Here is a 24124-nt window from a genome sequence, read left to right on the forward strand (position 1 = left end):
GTATAATTTATTTTTGGCGCACTGAAATAATTTTTACCTTTGTGAGAAAATAAAATGCCTACAGCCGTCCTTACGATTTTATATATTTTGTTGCAGCCAGATGTTTTTTGAATGTTTCTCCAGTCAGTTGGCAGTTGATGGTTAGAGTGCTGACACCTATGTTTTCATATTATTTGTGTATCCACTTATGCTGGCCACTGATGCGATATGTAAACTGTTCCGCATCGATTACGGCTTGAAGATGGCGCACTTCCGCCGAAACTGGTTGCGACAAAATAAATAAAATTATAAGGACGGCTGTAGGCGTTTTATTTTCTCACAATAGCAAAGGGCCATCATCCCGAAAGCCTCCTGCCAAAAGGATGGACATACAAAAACTTAATTTTTACCTGGTACAAACAGTTGGCATACGGACACACTCAGACAGTTTCAGAATTTCGCACCCGAGTTGACAGGTAATCGTTACTTCTTTAGATACGTAAGCGAAAAAGGATCTTTCACACAAATATGTTGATCGAAATATTGTAGCATTTATGCAAAATCATTATGGAGACTTGGAAACTCTACCAGAGGAAAACAATGTAGACATCCTGGATCGTTTTAAAGTAAAAATATCTGTCGTTAGAACGGGGATTACCTTGCAGGTCAATCAATTACACCTGCACATGCACAGCGGTGCTTTCACCTGAAACGGCAAACGGCTCGGAGACAGATGAAAGACCGACAGTGTCCTCAAAATCTTTATAAAAACTATCCCAGTAATTCTTTCGAAGCCACAATGAATTCTTCAAACCTCGCGTTCTCTTTAGCGCCAGAGTGCTCAGGTAACTGGACTTTCTTTGGCAAAATGTGTCCCTTCTACAACGCGATTTTCTTTTTAGACGCATCCCCTTCAAATCAAACAGGAAGTTAGCTTGCAATGTCTTACTGTGGGCAGTGCGCAGTCAAGTCCACTTAAATGCGAGATCTGTACTCTATTCCGGACGTTTTAATTTTCGTTTCTGCACTTTTTTCCTCCGTATATTCCACAATATAGATTTTTAAATCGAAAAATCGTTCCAGACATGTCCCTTGAGTTAAAGAACGTACCTTGCAGTACAACATGAGCTCCACTGAAAACTGTTGCAGGAACTTAAATGGAATAATGTGTGCCACTTCAGAAATTTTACTATTCGTACCACCAATTTCTTGACGTGCTCCAGGCCTGTAAATTTAGCACAAAGTGCTTCTTGATGTACAGAACAATGAATTCCGTCTCTGGATTACTGTAAGTTTCTGCATTTTCATCATAATCTAAAAGCTTTCATGGTACAATAATGTAGTCTCATAGCAAATAAACAGTGCCTGTCGCTTAGGCGAAACGAGGATTCTCATCCTTCTCTTCTGTCATTCGTAATCATTTTAAAGGATTGTCAAGATAGATCGCTAGATTGCCTCTTTTTGTGCAAAGAGCCACTGGACTTATCAACGTCTTTCATACGCTGGAACAAATGGAGAATGTTAAACAGCGCTGAGAGCACGATTCTGCAGAACTCGGAAAGTTGTGCCGACAGAAAAATCCCACGTCGCAATGTTAGATGAAGCGTCGCGGTGTGGCGAGTACTCCGGGGAAGGAGCGAGCAACGGCGAGTGGCAGGCAGGCCGGGTCTTCGCCCGGCCCGCACGCGCTGCACAACGTGTCCGGCCCTGGTTTGTTGCATCTCACCAATATTGCTTTTATTTTGAAAACCAAATAAACAAATATCATGCAAAATTTTTGTTTACCACTTACAAAGTTAAAAAAAATACCTCAATACACAAAAGTCGATCCGTCGACCTACAACCCCAAGTTCAATATATCCATAGGAGTTCTGGATTTGCGAATCTACGTTACTAGTGGTGGATCGAATTAATGCCACTTCTAAAAACTATAAGTAGATCTTTCAGCCAGCCACCCATTTACTACCACTTTACAAACTAATCCTTATGTTGCAGTGGACAAGCTGGGCATTTCACAGACTCTTAAAGCCATGCCACATTGGTCACAATAATATCTAAAATGGAGTGAAAGCCTGCAGGTAAATTAGCTGCTGCCCCCTTCTCTGAAAATTTAACACAGCTGATTAAAGCGTGCCGCGCTGTCACCCGTGCGCCACGAGCCTCACGTATTGGAGGGTCGTCTCGCTGTCGTGTTACAGGATTGACAAGGAACTGTGCGAGGTTACAAATTCTGTTTTTAGTAAGGCTCATTTCAAAGTTGTGACAGGAAAAATATTAGGTGCTAATGACTGACCATGTGCATCAGGAGAGCGACAGAAAGTGAGTGTCCGAGAGGTGCAGACATAAACCTTCTTTGGGATGTGCGTATTACTCTTCACACAATGGACATCGTCGACATTCAAAATGCTCAAAACAAAACCATTAACTTCTACCATGAACACTGAATGAAAATATGGAGCGCCAGAGAGATCACGAAAGTTCGCACTGTCAACGCCGAAGGCGCTCTTAAAGAATCAATACAGAATCATATTGCTGTAATGTGATGGGATGCAACCGAAAGCGAAATAGTTTCTCGTGCAGCTTATCGTGAAACTTTTAAGGTGTAGCTGGAGATAGTTCGATGACACCTTTTACAGGCATGGGTAAAATAAATATCCAGATGCTCAATTTGTCCAATGGTTTCAGGTAATATGAACTGCAATGTGACATTTTTCAGAACGGATAATTTCCTCTAAAGGAGTAAGATTTTTATACATAGACCAGTAATCAAGCAAAGCATGTTATTTTGATCAGCTACTGGCCAAAAGCAATGCTAATACCGTAGTTGTAGTTCTGTTACACACATATTCCCACTCTTGCTTGCTGTGACGTAAATATTCACTATTGCCCTTTCACGATGATGCACATGTGAAAGGACTGTAGGAGCCAGAGAAACTAAATCTTCTGGCAGCCCAATACATAACTTTACAGCAAATTTACCATACAGATTAACAGTCGCCCTCATTGTTATACGAATGCGTTAAGGCATTGATGTCAGCTAATCTTGATACAACTCCCCTGGTACCTCTCATTTGCAGGATTCCTTTCATATGCATTTCCTCTTCCCAATTTGCCGGAGTTCAAAACAAACTCCTTCCCGAACGATGGAATACGTTTGTTTATCTCATCTATAAATTTTCGGGCCGATTACGCAGATTGCTGCGATTCGTCGAGTTGATACACTGTTTGAAATTTTGTGATCTTATGTCTTCCAATTCTGTAGCACTGTTCGCAGGCAAGCAATCATCGACTGCTTCCCCTGAAATCACTGTAACCTACGCAGCGCGCAGTTTAATGTGCGTAACGTAGCTGGTCACTGTGTAGCACATTCTGTAAATTGTACCGAGCGTCCTTGAAACATGTAAACACCAGCTTTTGTAACGAGTGCGCCTTGTCCTTCTCCGAATATCCACTGTTTTTCTTATGCACTACGCGGTCCTATTGCTGCGGATTTACTCGAAATCTGTTCATATTTTTTCCCTATGCTGAGGATGATTTTCCACGGAGGGAATTACGTTTAGTACCCTCTCCTCGGACAACGATTGTCCTTTACCACATTTCACTGAAGACGGGATTTGTGGCTCCCTGTCCGACAAGAATAATGAACTAGATGGCTCGACACCTACTTCAACATGTTTTTCACTTGTTAAGCACGTATCGCCCTAATTGCACTCATTATGTTCATTGTCCGCACTTTCGAGTACAGCACATACGACACCACGCATTCCACTAATTCATATTCCAGAAAGGCTAATATTTCATCCGCTATTTCTTTCCCACTCTGTAAAATTCCTCGCGTTCTTTGACGAAATGTCAATTTCGACAACTGTTGTTGTAGATATAATGCAATGTTTGCTTTGTTAATCGTTGCGCCGCGCACCCGTATTACGCTGCATAAGTTTTGATCGCGGACGACATCTTCAAGCATTTGTGTGTGTTCAACGCTCCCAACTGCCATACTTGGGCGGAATAGAACACCCACGCTCACCACGAACTGCGTCATCAAGAAAAGTTTAACATATACTTATGGACTGCCATGGAAAACAATTGCTTTATTGCCTCCTACGTAGTTTCTCCTCCATTCGCAGGCGAAAGTTGTGCAACATTCGGTGGAGAAGTGCTGCCGGAAGTGAGGGGGTGACACTTGCTGTTCATCGAGGTCTGTGGTTCCAGCACAATCGGGCATCCACGCACTTCAGCCTAGCTGCCAGACACCACACTGGACAGATGTTTGGAGACTGCTGGATTTGTCAAGGTGGCCGTGTAACTTGGTCGCTCGCTGGACTTTTTCTCGTGGGGTCATCAGAAGACCGTGATGTATGAAACCCCAGTGGAGTCGGCGGGAGACTTGGTTGCAAGGATGCATGCAGTGTGTGAAGATGTTCGAAAATTCGTGGCATCTCTAAGCGAGTACGTCATTCAACGCTGCACATATGTCAGGCATGCTGTAACGTTGGAGCTAAGCATGTTCAACACCTTCTGTAATTTAATTTCTTGCAAACAACAGAATAAATTGTAATGTTCGCTCCTTGAAAGTTGTTTTCGGTCGTCTGTCACAGTGAATACTCTTATGTTTCCTGCTCTTTCCTTTGTGTTCATATTTCCCTTCCTTTAAATAGAATAAAAGCGCCGAATTCTCGAAAATTTCATCGAAGGTAAGTGATTACCGCAAACTCTAGTGGAGTAGACGGCGACAGCTGCTGCGTAGGCAGACGCTAGCTCCTGTCATTCCGACGCTGTCGGTATCTTTCTGTTGCGCCCTGCATACCGAAAAATACTGGAGATCTAGAGGGTTGCCTTAGAAAAATAAACTGCCGATGGATAAACGTGTCCAAAGCCGTCTTCCGTAGAAGTAACAGAGCATCGCATTCATATGAGACAAGGCGTTTCAGAGCTGCAGCTAGATCCATCTTCTCCAATGGCGACGGTGGCAATCTGTCGCGATCACTGAACGACAAACAACACACGTCAATTGTGATACTTTCGACTGCGTACAATTGTGACGTTTAATGCCTACCGAGCGAGGTGGCGCAGTGGTTAGCACACTGGAAACGACTGTTCAAACCCGTGTCTGGCCATCCTGATTTAGGTTTTCCGTGATTTCCCTACATCGGTTCGGGCAAATACCGAGATGGTTCCTTTGAAAAGGCACGGCGGCTTCCTTCCCCTTCCTTCCGTAATCCGATGGGACCGATGACTTCGCCTTTTGGTTCCCTCCCCCAAATCAACCAACCAACCAGCGTCTGCTGCTGAAAGCACCGGCGCCTGTAATTTCGAGGCTCTGCAGCGCCGGTGCACGAAGTTTCCGGACATGGGTTCCTATACTTAATTGGTTCCTCGAGACATCTCCTGCAACCACTCAAAGTGTGTCGGTATCGTTTTGTGACACGCTGCGTATATAAAGTCAATCTGCATGACGTGTTCTAGTTTTCTTGACGTCTGTCTGGGCAGCTATCCTCCCCTGATTCTCGCTGGTAACGATCTTGCTAGCCTATCTATGACGAATCGACAAAATTCTTGTAAGATAAGTAATCAGCCCGCTTTGAAATTTGGGCAACAAAGCCGCTAGATGTATATTGTAAAGGCCGGCCGTGTGGCCGTGCGCTTCTAGGCGCTTCAGTTTGGAACCGCGTTACCGCTACGGTCGCAGGTTCTAATCCTGCCTCGGGCATGGATGTGTGTGAAGTCCTCAGGTTAGTTAGGTTTAAGTAGTTCTAAGTTCTAGGGGACCGATGAGCACAGATGTTCAAGTCCCATAGTGCTCAGAGCCATGTATATTGTAAAACATCAAATGCCGAGAAGTTTTTTAAAAAGCTACCAGAGAACAAACGTATTGGAGTTTGAATTATATTAAGAAAATTAGACGAAGTCATCCCGTAATTATACAGTTCTCGAGCGAATATGACCTCCATTGAGCGGCAGACAAGGGTCCGAGGTTGACATCTCTTCAGGTATGTACAGAAAGCGTTAATTTGCGTTTGTGCCTGGCTGAGGTGTGTGCGCACGCGTGCATGTGCGGTGTGTAGCCTGCGACATCCTTTCACTATTTAAGATTTGGATGGTTTCTTGTAAACTCACTACTTTCATAATTACTAGAAAAAACAAACAGAATTTTTCCGGAGCAAAATTTTCAGACACGAAACTTATACTGTCACCCTATTCTTTGATGTTATACGCTAGATTACGAGTACACAATCAGGAATAGAAATGATGAAAAACTGAACTTTTTTTATTACAACAGATACTCAAAGCACTGTTGGGAGCTGCGAAGAAGTACTTGTACCTGGAAAAGAAAAGCAAACCGATAGCAAAACTTATTTTTTTAAATATAAAATCTCGTATGTTTCTATCTACAGCGTCTTACTAATGCGGATTTTATTATATTATAGTCGGATCGTAAATTGACAAAATGCTTGTATTCGAACTCTGCATTCCCTCACAAAGCAATCGGATTCATTGAAAACAGACGTTTCGAGCTCGGAGTAATCAAGAGTATCCATCAACCTGAATATACTATTTAAGCATCTGACAGTGAAAAAAAGAAGAAGAAGAAGAAGACAAGACAGTGCGTTTGTACATACTGCCAGTCAAACCTGACAATGCCGGCCGGAGTGGCCGAGCGGTTCTAGGCGCTTCAATCTGGAACCGCGCGACCGCTACGGTCACAGGTTCAAATTCTGCTTTGGACATGGACGTGTATGATGTTCTTAGGTTAGTTAGGTTTAAGTAGTTCTAAGTTCTAGGGGACTGATGAGCTCAGAAGTTAACTCCCATAGCGCTCAGAGCCATTTGAACCATTTTGGACCAAACCTGACAATAAAATGAACAACTTTTGTGGTGATCAGACATTTGTAATGCAAACGTCACCTAATTGTGTCCAATCTGTCAGATAAGAGTCAGAATATTGCCGATTATAATTAAAAAGATGCACGCACTGTTATGAAGACGGTGCGAAAGATTCAATTTTTCAATGCACGAATTTTTATGAATTTGTTGTACTCCCCCTTTATCGGAAAAGTGAATGCGAACAGAGCAGCAGAGATGATAATTTTCCATTTGGCTGAGAGATTATCAACAGATATAAAGAATCTTCTCAAGTACAATACGCATCTTTTAATAAAACAGCCCGTGACGCCGACTGAATAAACATCCCTTCAATGATTTATCGGAACCATCCACAACTGGGCATTTACATCTTACCTTCAGCAGTAAGTAAATGGGTCCCGGCAAAGATGAACAGCGAATCACGGCTCTGCAGAGGTTCCGCCCAACGGCGGCAGGGGTCTTGCAACTGAACTTAACTGCAAGACAGCGTCGTAATTGGCCTTCACGTTCGTTACGCCGACGTCAGCTTTATTGCCGCTCTAAACTTGGTCGTTTCGCAGAGCCGACCCTTAATACAAAGTCGCTCTGTGGCCTGCACGAGTTATCTGTATCGACTTCCAGGCTAAAAGGGTCGCTCCAACATTCGACGCGTCAATTTGCAAGCTGCCAGATAGTTCCTGCCGTGTCCATAAAGAACGTGGGCGGATCTGTCTCAGGCTTAGTTAGTGATAAAGTAACGACACCCTCCTGCACCTCTCGTGGCAGCTGTGAAACACACGAGACGTTTCCCTGTCCCCTTTCGATTTCAGTCCTCTGCGAGTACCATCACCTCAATATTGCAACTTTTCCTGACACATTCCGCACAGCCTCCACCTTATTACGTATTGCTGAGATGATCTTACAGATCCCTCCTCATGTTCACAATTCGTAACTTGGCTTACGCACATATACTTCATTAAGACCCACAGGTGTCATTGAAAAAGTCCAGTTAATATTTTACCCTAGAGCTATGGCAACGCCAGTAGCAAATTACTTATGTTAATTCGAACACGTTATTTTAAACATTTCAACACTGACATCACAACAATATGCATACGTAACAGAAAAAGGTAGAAAGAAAAGAGTCAAACGTAAACCGGTGAAAAAATTGTCCAGTACGTTGGAGCCGAGCACGGTTTGTTTGTTCGCTGTTGCTTTAGGGCGCAAAGCAGCTGAGGTCATAAGCGCCCGAGTCATAACTTGAAATGGTCAATTACCGAATAGATTTGAAGTCGATAATACTCGAGAGCCCAATCGAATGGAATAGAAGGATAGCTAAAAGCTATCACTCCTATTCGAGCAGGTTGCTCAAACAGCTGAAAATTAAATTTCCTTCGTCATATTAGTACGACGAACATGAATTAAAACGCGATCTATAGCTCGTGCTGTATCTGCTAAAATATCTGACAATTCAGATGGCAAACATACATTAAAACATAAAAGGTTATGGACATTGGGTCAGAAAACGGCGCTTTGTCAGTGGTTGGTTGCAATAAACACAAGAGGGATGCGGAGTCTCCATTTAAATAACGGTAGCTCAAATGACAGTGCCAAATACGAAGCGTAGCTAGAAGTACCCTCTCGCGACAAGGGGCGACAGGAAGTCGTCCAAGCCGTTGGGACGCGTTTAATTTCCCGGGGTTTGTTCCCATACAGAGAAGACCAGTGTTCATGCCAGAGTGACACAATGTTCCTACGTATGCAGACACAGGGATCGAAGAGACAGAATAGCTAAAAGGCCTAGGTAGTCTGACTGCAGCTTTGGCAGTTTCATTCGCCGACATTCCGACGTGAGGAGGGACCCACATAACATCACGTTGGCTCCAGCATCATCAGCGAGTGAGTGGGGTCTATCTCGGATTCGTTGTACTAAGGGGTGGTAAGTGATCAGCACGCGGAGGCTCTGGAGGACGCTAAATGAACCTGAGCATCATACACAGTTGAGAAGGCTGTGACGACGATGTACAGGGTGCCCTGATAGAGGGTGGGCAGCTGTGCAGTACAAATCCAGCACTATTCTAGAAGCCGGTATCTAAAATGTTTGTTGCCAACGACAAAATCGCATCCTACACAACGGTCGGTCTTACGAGCCATCAGTGTAAGCGAAGGTGCTGTCTCCAATTTGGGTGCAAAGTTTTAGAAACTTATAGGGAGGTCGCATATAGAGTAGCGTTTTTGGGAAGCGAACTAAGTCCAAGATGAACGCCGACCTCTGCACGAAGCCACGGCGATGAAGAACGGCTCTCACCCATCGGGAAAGTGGCAGGTAACGCAAGGTTAAGCTTCCCTAGCACTATTCGGGAAGCAACAAAGACGTGGCGCTTATTCCGTACTGGACGTCAAGGGAGTCATCAAAAATGGGCGCATAGGATGGATGGTTGGACATGGAAAAAGACAGCACTGGGGAGAACATCACGCCGATATGACACTGGTAGTTCCCGAGCACGATGTTGCGCTGTGAAGTATCCGGGAGGGATACGTTCAAACACCCATACGGCCTTGCTGATCACGGCTTTCGGTGGTCGCACTTAACTACACAGGACAAGTCACGGCTGCCATCTTTCCTTTTCTCCAACTGAGATGGGACTTCGTCTCCAACTGTTTTAACGTCGACCAGACATGCTCGAATCTTATTTCTTTCATAAAAACATTATACCTATAAACCAGACACTTCCGAAACACGTAACTGCCCTGCACAGTACGATACATGCACACATGTTGAACATTAGGCTCCCAGTCATCCTTTGTGACATGGAATACACTATACTTATAGCACCGGGCTTTATCACACTCTAAATATCGATTCCAGATGTTTTTCAATCGCCGCCCGTTTGGTAAAATTGTTTCTGAGTGCAGCAAAAAACAATAAGATCATGACTGAACTTAAGCTAACACACAATGGATAATGCAGAACCCCGTGACTGCAGGATACATTAAATGAAATAAAACTACAGGTAGTTGTGACCATTCACTTATTAAACACACAACAAAACACTCGTCCCACCTTTCCCTGTGGCCATTCCCTCTTCCGCCGCCCCCTTCATCTCTTTCCATCTTCTCCCCCTCTCCTACACCTACTACTTCACCCCCAACCGAACTGGAGCTAGGGGGTCTAGATGATTCTTAAGCCTACAGCATATTTTCCAGACAATAAATGTTACGTGTACCAAGTTGGACTGAAATCGAAGGAAAAGTTTAGGATGAAATTAGGAAAACATAGAGTGAGAAATTCATTTTACATTCAACCCTCTGCCAGACACTTTATTGTGAATAATAGAATAATCACGTACATGTAGATATATGTAATGATTTCTCTACTTCCATGAACTAATATTACAATCACTTCAGGCTCATCTTCAGATGAAACATGCAAGAGTTTATATTTTCTTACTTATAGGATGATGTTGGGCGCTGGAGGTGGCTTCACCACAACAAGATGACAGCTTACACGTGAATGTATCGCTTAGTGTGCTAGTTATTTGGCAGATCCGAAATGTGAAAGAATTTGGGTGAAGGTCACGGTTAAAGTAGGCTCAAACATGGTAGTTGGATGTCTCTATAGGCCGCCTGGCTCAGCAGCTGTTGTGGCAGAACACCTGAAGGAAAAGTTGGAAAATATTTCGAGTAGATTTCCCGAAGATGTTATAGTTTTGGGTAGAGATTTTAATTTACCAGATATAGACTGGGAGACTCAAACGTTTATAACGGAACGGGTGGCAGGGACAAAGAACCCAGTGAAATTTTTTTAAGTGCATTATCTGAAAACTAACTTGAGCAGTTAAACAGAGAACCGACTCGTGGCGATAACATATTAGACCTTCTGGTGACAAAGAGACCCGAACTATTTGAAACAGGGAATCGGCGATCATACAGCGATTACAGCATCGGTGATTTCGGCCGTAAATAGAAATATTAAAAAAGGTAGGAAGATTTTTCTTTTTAGCAAAAGTGACAAAAACCAGATTTCAGAGTACCTGACGGCTCAACACAAAAGTTTTATCTCAAGTACAGATAGTGTTGAGGATCAGTGGACAAAGTTCAAAACACTCATAATATATGCATTAGATGAGTATGTGCTAAGCAAGATCGTAAGATATGGAAAAGAGCTACCGTGGTACAATAACCGAGTTAGAAAACCGCTACGGAAGCAAAGGGAACTTCACAATTAACATAAACATAGCCAAAGCCTTGCCGACAAACAAAAATCACGCGAAGCGAAATGTAGTGTGAGGAGGGCTATGCGAAAGGCGTTCAATGAATTCGAAAGTAAAGTTCTATGTACTGACTTGGCAGAAAATCGTAAGAAATTTTGGTCTTACGTCAAAGCGGTAGGTAGATCAAAACAAAATGTCCAGACACTCTGTGACCAAAATGGTACTGAAACAGGGGATGACAGACTAAAGGCCGAAATGTTAAATGTCTTTTTCCAAAGCTGTTTCACACAGGAAGACTGCACTGTAGTTCCTTCTCTAGATTGTCGCACAGATGACAAAATGATAGATATCGAAATAGACGACAGAGGGATAGAGAAACAATTAAAATCGCTCAAAAGAGGAAAGGCCGCTGGACCTGATGGGATACCAGTTCGGTTTACACAGAGTACGTGAAGGAACTTGCCCCCCTTTTTGCAGCGGTGTACCGTACGTCTCTAGAAGAGCGAAGCGTTCCAAAGGTTTGGATAAGGGCACAGGTCATCCCCGTTTTCAAGAAGGGACGTCGAACAGATGTGCAGAACTATAGACCTATATCTCTAACGTCGATCAGTTGTAGAATTTTGGAACACATACTATGTTCGAGAATAATGACTTTTCTGGAGACTAGAAGTCTACTCTGTAGGAATCAGCATGGGTTTCGAAAAAGACGATCGTGTGAAACCCAGCTTGCGCTATTCGTCCACGAAGAGGGCTATAGACACGGGTTCCCAGGTAGATGCCGTGTTTCATGACTTCCGCAAGGCTTTCGATACAGTTCCCCACAGTCGTTTAATGAACAAAGAGCATATGGACTATCAGACCAATTCTGTTACTGGATTGAAGAATTCCTAGATAACACAACGCAGCATGTCATTCTCGATGGAGAGAAGTCTTCCGAAGTAAGAGTGATTTCACGCGTGCCGCATGAGTGTCTTAGGACCGTTGCTGTTCACAGTATTTACATTTACATCCATACTCCGCAAGCCACCTGACGGTGTGTGGCGGAGGGTATATATAAATGACCTTGTGGATAACATCGGAAGTTCACTGAAGCTTTTTGCGGGTGATGCTGCAGTATATCGAGAGGTTATAACAAAGGAAAATTGTACTGAAATGCAAGAGGATCTGCAATGAATTGACTCATGGTGCAGGGAATGGCAACTCATCTCAATGTAGACAAGTGTAATGTGCTGCGAATACATAGAAAGAAAGATCCTTTATCTTTTAGCTACAATATAGCAGGTCATCAATTGGAAGCAGTTAATCCCATAAATTATCTGGGAGTAGGCATTAGGAGTGATTTAAAATGGAATGACCATATAAAATTAATCGTCGGTAAAGCAGATGCCAGACTGAGATTCATTGGAAGAATCCTAAGGAAATGCCAGTATGTTTCTCCCTCCTACTTATATCTCGCGAAGAGACCACGGGGATAAAATCAGAGAGATTACAACCCACACAGAGGCATACCGACAATCCTTCTTTCCACAAACAATACGAGATTGGAACAGACTGGAGAACCGATAGAAGTACTCAAGGCGCCCTCCACTACACACCATATGGTGGCTTGCGGAGTATGGATGTAGATGTAGATATAGAATGCTTCGGAAGTTGGATTTACTTACTTCCTTACTGACTTAATGCGCCAGTATAGCCGGTATTGCTGTAAAGATCCAACTAGCAGTTTCCACTGTCATTGTGCTTCAGTAACACATCATTTCTTGTTATTATTTTGTACAAACACTTCCACCAGAAATCGACCACCATGCAGTATCTGTTATACAATATTGTAGCGCACAAAAAGCTTAGTCCAAATATGCAGTATAAAATTTCTAGGCTGGTAAAATTTCTTCAAATTCTGTGCCTGCAAGGAGGCCAATAGCCAGATCCTAACAAAAATAGCGCCCATAAGAAAAATAAATTAGACTTTGGAGGCAATTTCGCTAAATAACTAACACACACGGCGATACATTAAAATGCACCCGTCATCTTGTGGCAGTACAGCGACAAGTATGAATATGTTGCACACCTGATCTAAATAAATGTCACGTGACTATGGCCTCCCGTCGGGTAGACCGTTCGCCGGGTGCAAGTCTTTCGATTTGACACCGCTTCGGCGACTTGCGCGTCGATGGGGATAAAATAATGATGATTAGGACAACACAACACCCAGTCCCTGAGCGGAGAAAGTCTCCGACCCATCGGGGAATCGAACCCGGGCCGTTAGGACTGACATCCTCTCGCGCTGACCACTCAGCTACCGGGGGCACATCTGATCTGAATCTGGGCCTTAAAGCTCGATAATTAGGTCATAAAAGCAAGAGATATTACTTAAGTTAATGATCGCGGTTACCTCCAATTATATTTCTTGTCTCTAAACCGATTTTACATGGCAGTTGTCTGATAAGAATAACGTACCCCCATTCTGTGATATACACACATGTCTTTCCCTTGTTGGTGCCCTTAATGGCAAGATACACTGAAATGTCACACACTTTCTTTTGGCTTAATTTACTCTTCACAGTTATTCGTGGTTTGCAAACAAATGCAAATTGTTTACTCTTGCAAATGGAACAACTTAGCTATAGCGAATAACTTTGCTATTGACAGCAGTTAAGCATCCCTATGTAAAAACATTCGTGATGTCGATTGTCACTATGATGAATTTTTATTGTATCATGGACTTCTGTTGAAACTGTAAACTGAACAACTGCTCAACTGCTTTCAGTAGGTTGCTAATTAACGTTTCGCGAACTGACGCCCTGGTGCCCAGTCTTTTCCTGTGGAGGCACACAACCACCATTGCATCTTTCGAGATATAATGCTGTACTATCGTTAGAATTAATTTAAGTCGTGCGCCACTTACTGAAGCTATCCTGCTCTGAACATAACGCGCGCATGAACCAAATTTTCTCTGGTTTTACCAGCCTCTAAAATGAACTTAATTGTCATTTGATGATAATTTTAAGTCCAGGGCAGGGTGGAAAACTTACCCACCACTGTAACTTAATTGTCCTCAGTCACTATCTGTATACGTGGTAGCGCAGTGGCTGGAGGCAACCGACTCGTACTTGGGACGGCCAAGGTTCAAATTTCTGTCCGTAAGAACATCAGATGGAGGCCAAAAAGGTTACCGTAAAGAGAATAATGACTATATGTTAGATTTCAACCGTTCTCCCTACCACAAGACTCATGTAGTTCGACTTTTTAATCATGCCAGCGACCTTGTTACACACAACCTGCAACTGCCTGGTTCACATGCAGTAGCAGATCTCGCAGACAGCCTCTTAACAAACTGCACTAGCTTCTGGAAATTTATGTTTTGATGCCGATATCAGTACTCTTAGTATTTACAGGTCAAGCGGACTTGTTCGCACAAATTACAGAATTTTTTAAATCGTTATGAATGTTTGCGTCTGAGAGTTGTGTGTCCTCTTGGCTTCATCATTAACACTCTTTTCGGGCAGACCCAGATGTAGACGTCAAGGGCATGAAGTACTCTATACCTTACACCGCACAAATGAACAGTTTGCCCTCTCACTACCCTGTTACCTCAGAACGGCAAAGAAACAAATAAATAAACTTAACGCACAGCTCTACACTCACTAAATGCAGCCCCCCCCCCCCCCCCCGGTCGGTCTCTCTCTCTCTCTCTCTCTCTCTCTCTCTCTCTCTCTCTCTCTCTGTGTGTGTGTGTGTGTGTGTGTGTGTGTGTGGGCGCGCGCGCTGGAGTGCCAGTCTCAGGCGACAGATGAGATGAGGCAATGTTTTCACTTACCGTTGTAACTGAGCCGCGGCTTCGTGAGGCACATCACCAGGTGACATTCTATGTCATCCGGAAGGACGAACTTTGCACACACAGGACATTTTATTCCTGCGGGAGAAATAAAAGAGAACAATAAGTTTCTGTCCATAAGAGCATGCACGAATTTTTAATAAAATACATAAATTATAATGTTTTGAATTTGGAATTATTAACTGCTACGGCGTTCTACACCCCCCCCCCCCCCCCAGCCCCTCCCCACCATGAACCATGGACCTTGCCGTTGGTGGGGAGGCTTGCGTGCCTCAGTGATACAAATAGCCGTACCGTAGGTACAACAACAGCGCAGGGGTATCTGTTGAGAGGCCAGACAAACGTGTGGTTCCTGAAGAGGGGCAGCAGCCTTTTCAGTAGTTGCAGGGGCAACAGTCTGGATGATTGACTGATCTGGCCTTATAACAATAACCAAAACGGCCTTGCTGTGCTGGTACTGCGAACGGCTGAAAGCAAGGGGAAACTAAAGCCGTAATTTTTCCCGAGGGCATGCAGCTTTACTGTATGATTAAATGGTGATGGCGTCCTCTTGGGTAAAATATTCCGGTGCTAAAATAGTCCCCCATTCGGGTCTCCGGGCGGGGACTACTCACGAGGATGTCGTTATCAGGAGAAAGAAAACTGGCGTTCTACGGATCGGAGCGTGGAATGTCAGATCCCTTAATCGGGCAGGTAGGTTAGAAAATTTAAAAAGGGAAATGGATAGGTTGAAGTTAGATATGGTGGGATTTAGTGAAGTTCGGTGGCAGGAGGAACAAGACTTGTGGTCAGGTGACTACAGGGTTATAAACACGAAATCAAATAGGGGTAATGCAGGAGTAGGTTTAATAATGAATAGGAAAATAGGAATGCGGGTAAGCTACTACAAACAGCATAGTGAACGCATTATTGTGGCCAAGATAGATACCAAGCCCACACCTACTACAGTAGTACAAGTTTATATGCCAACTAGCTCTGCAGATGACGAAGAAATTGAAGAAATGTATGATGAAATAAAAGAAATTAATCAGATAGTGAAGGGAGACGAAAATTTAATAGTCATGGGTGACTGGAATTCGTCAGTAGGAAAAGGGAGAGAACGAAACGTAGTAGGTGAATATGGATTGGGGCTAAGAAATGAAAGAGGAAGCCGCCTGGTAGAATTTTGCACAGAGCACAACTTAATCATGGCTAACTCTTGGTTTAAGAATCATGAAAGAAGGTTGTATACATGGAAGAACCCTGGAGATACTAAAAGGTTTCAGATAGATTATATAATGGTAAGACAGAGATTTAGGAACCATTGTAAGACATTTCCAGGGGCAGATGTTGACTCTGACCACAATCTATTGGTTATGACCTGTAGATTAACACTGAAGAAACTGCAAAAAGGTGGAAATTTAAGGAGATGGGACTTGGATAAACTGACTAAACCAGAGGTTGTACAGAGTTTCAGGGACAGCATAAGGGAACAATTGACAGGAATAGGGGAAAGAAATACAGTAGAAGAAGAATGGGTAGCTTTAAGAAGTAGTGAAGGCAGCAGAGGAACAAGTAGGCAAAAAGACAAGGCCTAGTAGAAATCCGTGGGTAACAGAAGAAATAATGAATTTAATTGATGAAAGGAGAATATATAAAAATGCCGTAAATGAAGCAGGCAAAAAGGAATACAAACGTCTCAAAAATGAGATCGACAGGAAATGCAAAATGGCTAAGCAGGGATGGGTAAAGGACAAATGTAAGGATGTAGAGGCTTATCTCACTAGGGGTAAGATAGATACTGCCTACAGGAAAATAAAAGAGACCTTTGGAGAAAAGAGAACCACTTGTATGAATATCAAGAGCTCAGATGTAAACCCAGTTCTAAGCAAAGAAGGGAAAGCAGAAAGGTGGAAGGAGTATATAGAGGGTCTATACAAGGGCGATGTACTTGAGGACAATATTATGGAAATGGAAGAGGATGTAGATGAAGAAAATGGGAGATACGATACTGCGTGAAGAGTTTGACAGAGCACTGAAAGACCTGAGTCGAACAAGGCCCCCGGAGTAGACAACATTCCATTGGAACTACTGACGGCCTAGGGAGAGCCAGTCCTGACATAACTCTACCATCTGTGAGCAAGATGTACGAGACAGGCGAAATACCCTCAGACTTCAAGAAAAATTTAATAATTCCAATCCCAAGGAAAGCAGGTGTTGACAGATGTGAAAATTACCGAACAATCAGTTTAATAAGCCACAGCTGCAAAATACTAACACGAATTCTTTACAGACGAATGGAAAAACTGGTAGAAGCCGACCTCTGGGAAGATCAGTTTGGATTCCGTAGAAATACTGGAACACGTGAGGCAATACTGACCTTACGACTTATCTTAGAAGAAAGATTAAGGGAAGGTAAAACCTACGTTTCTAGCATTTGTAGACTTAGAGAAAGCTTTTTACAATGTTCACTGGAATACTCTCTTTCAAATTCTAAAGGTGACAGGGGTAAAATACAGGGAGCGAAAGGCTATTTACAATTTGTACAGAAACCAGATGGCAGTTATAAGAGTCGAGGGACATGAAAGGGAAGCAGTGGTTGGGAAGGGAGTAAGACAGGGTTATAGCCTGTCCCCGATGTTATTCAATCTGTATATTGAGCAAGCAGTAAAGAAAACAAAAGAAAAACTCGGAGTAGGTATTAAAATCCACGGAGAAGAAATAAAAACTTTGAGGTTCGCCGATGATATCGTAATTCTGTCAGAGACAGCAAAGGACTTGGAAGAGCAGTTGAATGGATTGGACAATGTCTTGAAAGGAGGATATAAGATGAACATCAACAAAAGCAAAACGAGGATAATGGAATGTAGTCGAATTAAGTCGGGTGATGCTGACGGAATTAGATTAGGAAATGAGACACTTAAAGTAGTAAAGGAGTTTTGCTATTTGGGGAGCAAAATGACTGATGATGGCCGAAGAAGAGAGGATATAAAATGTAGATTGGCAATGGCAAGGAAAGCATTTCTGAAGAAGAGAAATTTGTTAACATCGAGTATAGATTTAAGTGTCAGCAAGTCATTTCTGAAAGTATTTGTATGGAGTGTAGCCATGTATGGAAGTGAAACATGGACGATAACTAGTTTGGACAAAAAGAGAATAGAATCTTTCGAAATGTGGTGCTAAGGAGGAATGCTGAAGATTAGATGGGTAGATAACATAACTAATGAGGAAGTATTGAATAGGATTGGGGAGAAGAGAAGTTTGTGGCACAACTTGACCAGAAGAAGGGATCGGTTGGTAGGACATGTTCTGAGGCATCAAGGGATCACCAATTTAGTATTGGAGGGTAGCGTGGAGGGTAAAAATCGTAGAGGGAGACCAAGAGATGAATACACTACGCAGATTCGGAAGGATGTAGGTTGCAGTAGGTACTGGGAGATGAAGAAACTTGCGCAGGATACAGTAGCATGGAGAGCTGCATCAAACCAGTCTCAGGACTGAAGATCACAACAACAACAACGGCGTTCTACTTTCGAAAGGGTAAAAAGCATGTACGGTAAAACGCATGTACAAGTCTCACGAGACTGAAACTTTTCAGACAATGCAGAGTTATACATGTGACACGAAGTTTTCTGAGACAACTTGGCAAAAGCACAACAAGTTAAAAACGAGTGTCAGTCGCGTGGCAGCAATTATCATACGTTTGGGGAATGTTGGAAGTTAAATAGTAATTTATTAAATATACAGAAGAATAGGAAGTGCCTTTCTTTTTTATTTTTGGAATTTTTGTTATCCGCTCTACACATACGACACTTACTTAAGGGTAATTACGTTCAGAGGAACGACGCACGAGCATGACGCTTGATACTGGTTTATTGAGAGAAGATGTTGCTGAAACTTCATTTATATCGTTTACTAATCTTACGATAATAGGAGAAAATACTGGAAAATAATTTCGAGGGAAAAGTCGGCAAACTGGCATTATACATCATAACATTTCTGTGAAATTTCTTTTATGTGGCATCACGGTTCTTTTTCTGCGAGTATGTAAACTTTCCTGGCGTATTAATTCTTGATAATATTGTCCCATCTGCAGTCATCCTCACACACTGTTTCAGCGGTCAATCTGGCCTCCATATACAGGTGAGAACGCTGTTTGCTGAATCTTTCTTCCGGTGAAATTTAATACACACAGTTCTCACTTGAAAACAGCGGCCAGTCGGACAGCTGAAACATCGTGTGAAGATGGATGTATTATCCGGTTGCAAACTCGACAAGCATACAATGAATTAGGGCTCTTTTATAATTTTGCACTGATTTGGCATCTCACACACCATACACTTACCACTACAGTTTATTTATATCGCATATTTTCCAAACTTTCGTATGGAAAACACACACTGTTCCCATTGCAAACTGTTGGGGTAAATTCTACTGTCCGATACCACCCGTCGGCTTTGACCAATGACGTACTATTTGACGTTGTTTTGTTTATGCCGCACATTGCTGTCGATGAACGTTAAATGATTTCTCTGGATTTCATCCTTACGCGCGCATATTAAAAATTCGATGTAGATTGTTTTGTTTTCATCTCGTAATTTGTTTTAGGCATCTTTTGTTAATGAAAGTAGTCGTGATTTATAAGGTTTTGATTCCTCACGCCGTTCGTTATGGATAAGTCATTTGTTTTTCCTGCGAAAATCCTGCTTCAGAAAATGAGTGACCGTAAATTAACTATAAAATTTTTGCAGTCATTGGGCGTCATTGTTGAATTTTGTAAGTGCAGAGTCTGTGGAAATTATGTGGGTTTGACGAAGGTATACATGTGGAGATGCTGAAAAAATAACGCAGGGGGACGTCGTTCGAAAGATCGAGGCTGAATTTAGAAGCAATTTTCATTCTAATATTTTTGCTATGAACATTCTTGTAAATCTGTCATGCACGAAGCAGGGGCTTCGTGTGGCACTGTAGTCGACTGGTTTTTGTAGAGAAGTCTGCGTGGAATTTATGAAGTATAGGAGGTCATTGGGGGCAGCCAGGGGTTATAGCTGAAGTAGAAGCCACATTTTGTAAAGAGAAAGTACGAAAGGGGCCACGAGGTTGTTGAGCTTTGTGTTTTTGGAGTAGTACGTTTCTGGAGTAGATTGTGCTAATGTATTTAGGGTTGTACCAAATCGGACAAAGGAAGTCTTGACATCTTTAGTAGAAGAATATGTGGAAGAAGGTTCTGTAGTCAGGTCGGATGGGTTTGCTTCATACAAGGGGTTATCATCATTTGGTCGTGAATCACAATATTCAGCTTAAAGATTATAAGACGGGGGCATGTACTAATACTATCGAGGGATATTGGGGAGCTGTGGCCTGCGAAATCTGTTGTCGGGCGGGGAAAGCCAAGGATTTCAGTGTTGCAAGGCCATTTAGATAAATACCGTCTGAGGGAGAGTATCCCTAAACGTTACTGTTTATTTCTTGCACTTATGAAAGTAGCCAGCAAAATGTACAAGTCTCGTTTTGTTAGTTAGGTGTTGGTGGGTCTGGTACGTCTTTCTTGTTTTACGTCGCGTTTGTTTATGTTACTGTATTGTGCGAGTGATACTTTTTTTGTTTCTCTGGAGGGAGGTTTTTCTGTCGTTTTAATATTTTCTGGTTACAATGGTGGGCCGAGGGGTATTGTTGTGACTTTGAGGAGAGTTTATGTGATTGACTCGTGGTTTCATTTTTTTATTATTTTAAAATTTTGCATCCGATTGAGGGCCGGAGGTAGGGAAGAACTGATTTGGGTGGTACCTCATTCGTGCCTGGCAGTTTGTGTTTCTTATTATTTTTTTCATTAGTTATTCTGGATTTTCCTTCTTCCGTTACAGTTTGACCTTCTAACATTATTATTTCTTGTTATGTCCTTATTTTGTTCTTGTCAGTCTCGATCTTAGACTCCTTTGGAAGTTAATGTGTGGTAAGTTTCTTTTTATGTAGCCATTTGTATGTTTTCCTTTTTCATGTTTCTGCTAGAGTTTTTTTTATTTTTACTGTCACTCCTGGTGTATCGATTTTACCGGGTGTTACTTTGAGCTACTGTAGCTGGTGTGACTTTCGTGTAGTATAGTTATGGGTTGTAAGGTTTGGTCATTTTTGCGTTTTATTTCTTTGCGTGTGCAGTAATGTGTGTAAAAAGCGAAAATCTTTAAAGTCCAGTCGTATTCAGTATTTCACTAACAAGATCATTTTTAAACACGTTTCTGATACAATATTTTTGCGCAACAAACAGTAAAATTGGAATCGGTAACCAGAAATGACCTCCTACATAGGTTGCTTCTCGTTACCGATTCCATCTATTCGACGGTTCATTATTTAGGACGTTTTTGCAGTACTTGTGGAAAATATAATATAATATATGTTTTCATGTTCTTATTTATTTCCGCCGTCTTCAGCTCGTTGAAATGAAATTCGCGCGTAAATAATAGTCGCTTTAAATGTATTATTTTATGGCATGCTACATTCGTTTGTTTACGAATACGATCCGTTCCATTCAAAGATTGTCCATTGCAGCATCTTTGCCTCACATATGACGTCATTGGTCAAAGCCGACGGGTGGTATCGGACACTAGCATTTATCCGACTGTTGCACAGGTTACCAAGAAGTAACATGGTTGTGATTATTATCGTCCACCCAAAGATAACTGCGACAAACAGAAACTTGTGGGTGTTGGACAAAACAATTCCTTTATTCCCACATACATTTAGCAATAACTTAACACTACACACATGAATGAATTGTGTAGACATGATAACCACGGAATAACTAACAAAAAGCTAAGTCAAAGAATAACTATATCACTGCACGTAAATTAACACTTCACGGAATGTCTATCTACATCTACATTCTTACTCCGCAAGCCACCCAACGGTGTGTGGCGGAGGGCACTTTACGTGCCACTGTCATTACCTCCCTTTTCTGTTACAGTCGCGTATGGTTCGCGGGAAGAACGACTGTTTGAAAGCCTCCGTGCGCGTTCGAATCTCTCTAATTTTGCATTCGTGATTTCCACGGGAGGTATAAGTAGGGGGAAGCAGTATATTCGATACCTCATCCAGAAACGCACCCTCTCGAAACCTGGCGAGCAATCTGCACCGCGATAACGAGTGTTTTGTAAGCCACCTCCTTTGTTGATGGACTACATTTTCTAAGGACTCTCCCAATGAATCTCAACTTGGTACCCACCTCACCAACAATTAATTTTATATGATCATTCCATTTCAAATCGTTCCGCACGCATACTCCCAGATATTTAACAGAAGTAACTGCTACCAGTGTTTGTTCCGCTATCATATAATCATACAATAAAGGATCCATCTTTCAATGTATTCGCAATACATTACATTTGTCTATGTTAAGGGTCAGTTGCCACTCCCTACACCAAGTGCCTATCCGCTGCAGATCTTCCTGCATTTCGCTACAATTTTCTAATGCTGCAACTTCTCTGTATACTACAGCATCATCCGCGAAAAGCCGCATGGAACTTCCGACGCTATCTACTAGGTCATTTATATATATTGTGAAAAGCAATGGTCCCATAACACTCCCCTGTGGCACGCCAGAGGTTACTTTAACGTCTGTAGACGTGTCTCCATTGATAACAACATGCTGTGTTCTGTTTGCTAAAAACTCTTCAATCCAGCCACACAGCTGGTCTGATATTCCGTAGGCTCCTACTTTGTTTATCAGGCGACAGTGCGGAACTGTATCGAACGCATTCCGGATGTCAAGGAAAATAGCTTCTACCTGGGAGCCTGTATCTAATAATTTCTGGGTCTCATGAACAAATAAAGCGAGTTGGGTCTCACACGATCGCTGTTTCCGGAATCCATGTTGATTCCTACAGAGCAGATTCTGGGTTTCCAAAAACGACATGATACTCGACAAAAAACATGTTCTAAAATTCTACAACAGATCGACGTCAGAGATATAGGTCTATAGTTTTGCGCATCTGCTCGACGACCCTTCTTGAAGACTGGGACTACCTGTGCTCTTTCCCAATCATTTGGAACCTTCCGTTTGTCTAGAGACTTGCGGTACACGGCTGGTAGAAGGGGGCAAATTCTTTCGCGTACTCTGTGTAGATTCGAATTGGTATTCCGTCAGGTCCAGTGGACTTTCCTCTGTTGAGTGATTTCAGTTGCTTTTCTATTCCTTGGACACTTATTTCGATGTCAGCCATTTTTTATTTGCGCGAGGATTTAGAGAAGGAACTGCAGTGCGGTCTTCCTCTGTGAAACATCTTTGGAAAAAGGTGTTCAGTATTTCAGCTTTACGCGTGTAATCCTCTGTTTCAAAGCCATCATCATACCGAAGTGTCTGGATATGCTGTTTCGAGGCACTTACTGATTTAACATAAGACCAGAACTTCCTAGGATTTTCTTTCAAATCGGTACATAGAACTTTACTTTCGAATTCACTGAACACTTCACGCATAGCCCTCCTTACGCTAACTTTGACATCATTTAGGTTCTGTTTGTCTGAGAGGTTTTGGCTGCGTTTAAACTTGGAGTGAAGATATCTTTGCTTTCGCAGTAGTTTCCTAACTTTGTTGTTGAACCAATGTGGGTTTTCCCCGTCCCTCAGAGTTTTACTCGGCACGTACCTGTCTAAAACGCATTTTACAATTGCCTTAAACGTTTTCTATATACACTCAACATACATTGTCAGTGTCGGAAGAGAAATTTTCGTTTTGATCTGTTAGGTAGTCTAAAATCTGCCTTCTATTACTCTTGCTAAACAGATAAACCTTCCTCGCTTTTTTTTTATATTCCTATTAACTTCCATATTAAGGGATGTTGCAACGACCTTATGATCACTGATTCCCTGTTCTGCACTTACAGAGTCGAAAAGTTCGGGTCTGTTCGTTATGTTATCTCCACGAGTCGGTTCTCTGTTTAATTGCTCGAGGTAATTTTCGGATAGTACACTCAGTATAATGTCACTTGATGCTCTGTCACTACCACCCGTCCTAAACATCTGGGTGTCCAAGCCTATATCTGGTAAATTGAAATCTCCACCTAAAACTATAATATGCTGAGAAAATTTATGTGAAATGTATTCCACATTTTCTCGCAGCTGTTCTGCCACTAATGCTGCTGAGTCGAGAGGTCGGTAAAAGGAGCCAATTATTAACCTAGCTCGGTTGTTGAGTGTAATCTCCACCCATATTATTTCGCAGGAACTATCCACTTCTACTTCACTACAGGATAATCTACTACTAACAGCGACAAACACGCC

The 24124-nt window shown here is 42.4% G+C and overlaps 1 protein-coding gene across 1 annotated transcript in view; it reads right to left on the minus strand.

The window, feature by feature from the left end:
• LOC126356242 (E3 ubiquitin-protein ligase ZNRF2) overlaps positions 1-24124 on the minus strand; it is a 143771-nt gene that overhangs the window by 86003 nt on the left and 33644 nt on the right. Inside the window, exon 2 of the mRNA XM_050007068.1 lies at positions 14854-14949. Within this exon, the coding sequence (XP_049863025.1) occupies positions 14854-14949 (96 nt within the window). The remainder of the gene's footprint in view (positions 1-14853; positions 14950-24124) is intronic.

Source organism: Schistocerca gregaria, chromosome 3 (assembly GCF_023897955.1).
Source record: "Schistocerca gregaria isolate iqSchGreg1 chromosome 3, iqSchGreg1.2, whole genome shotgun sequence".
Classification (NCBI taxonomy): domain Eukaryota; kingdom Metazoa; phylum Arthropoda; class Insecta; order Orthoptera; family Acrididae; genus Schistocerca; species Schistocerca gregaria.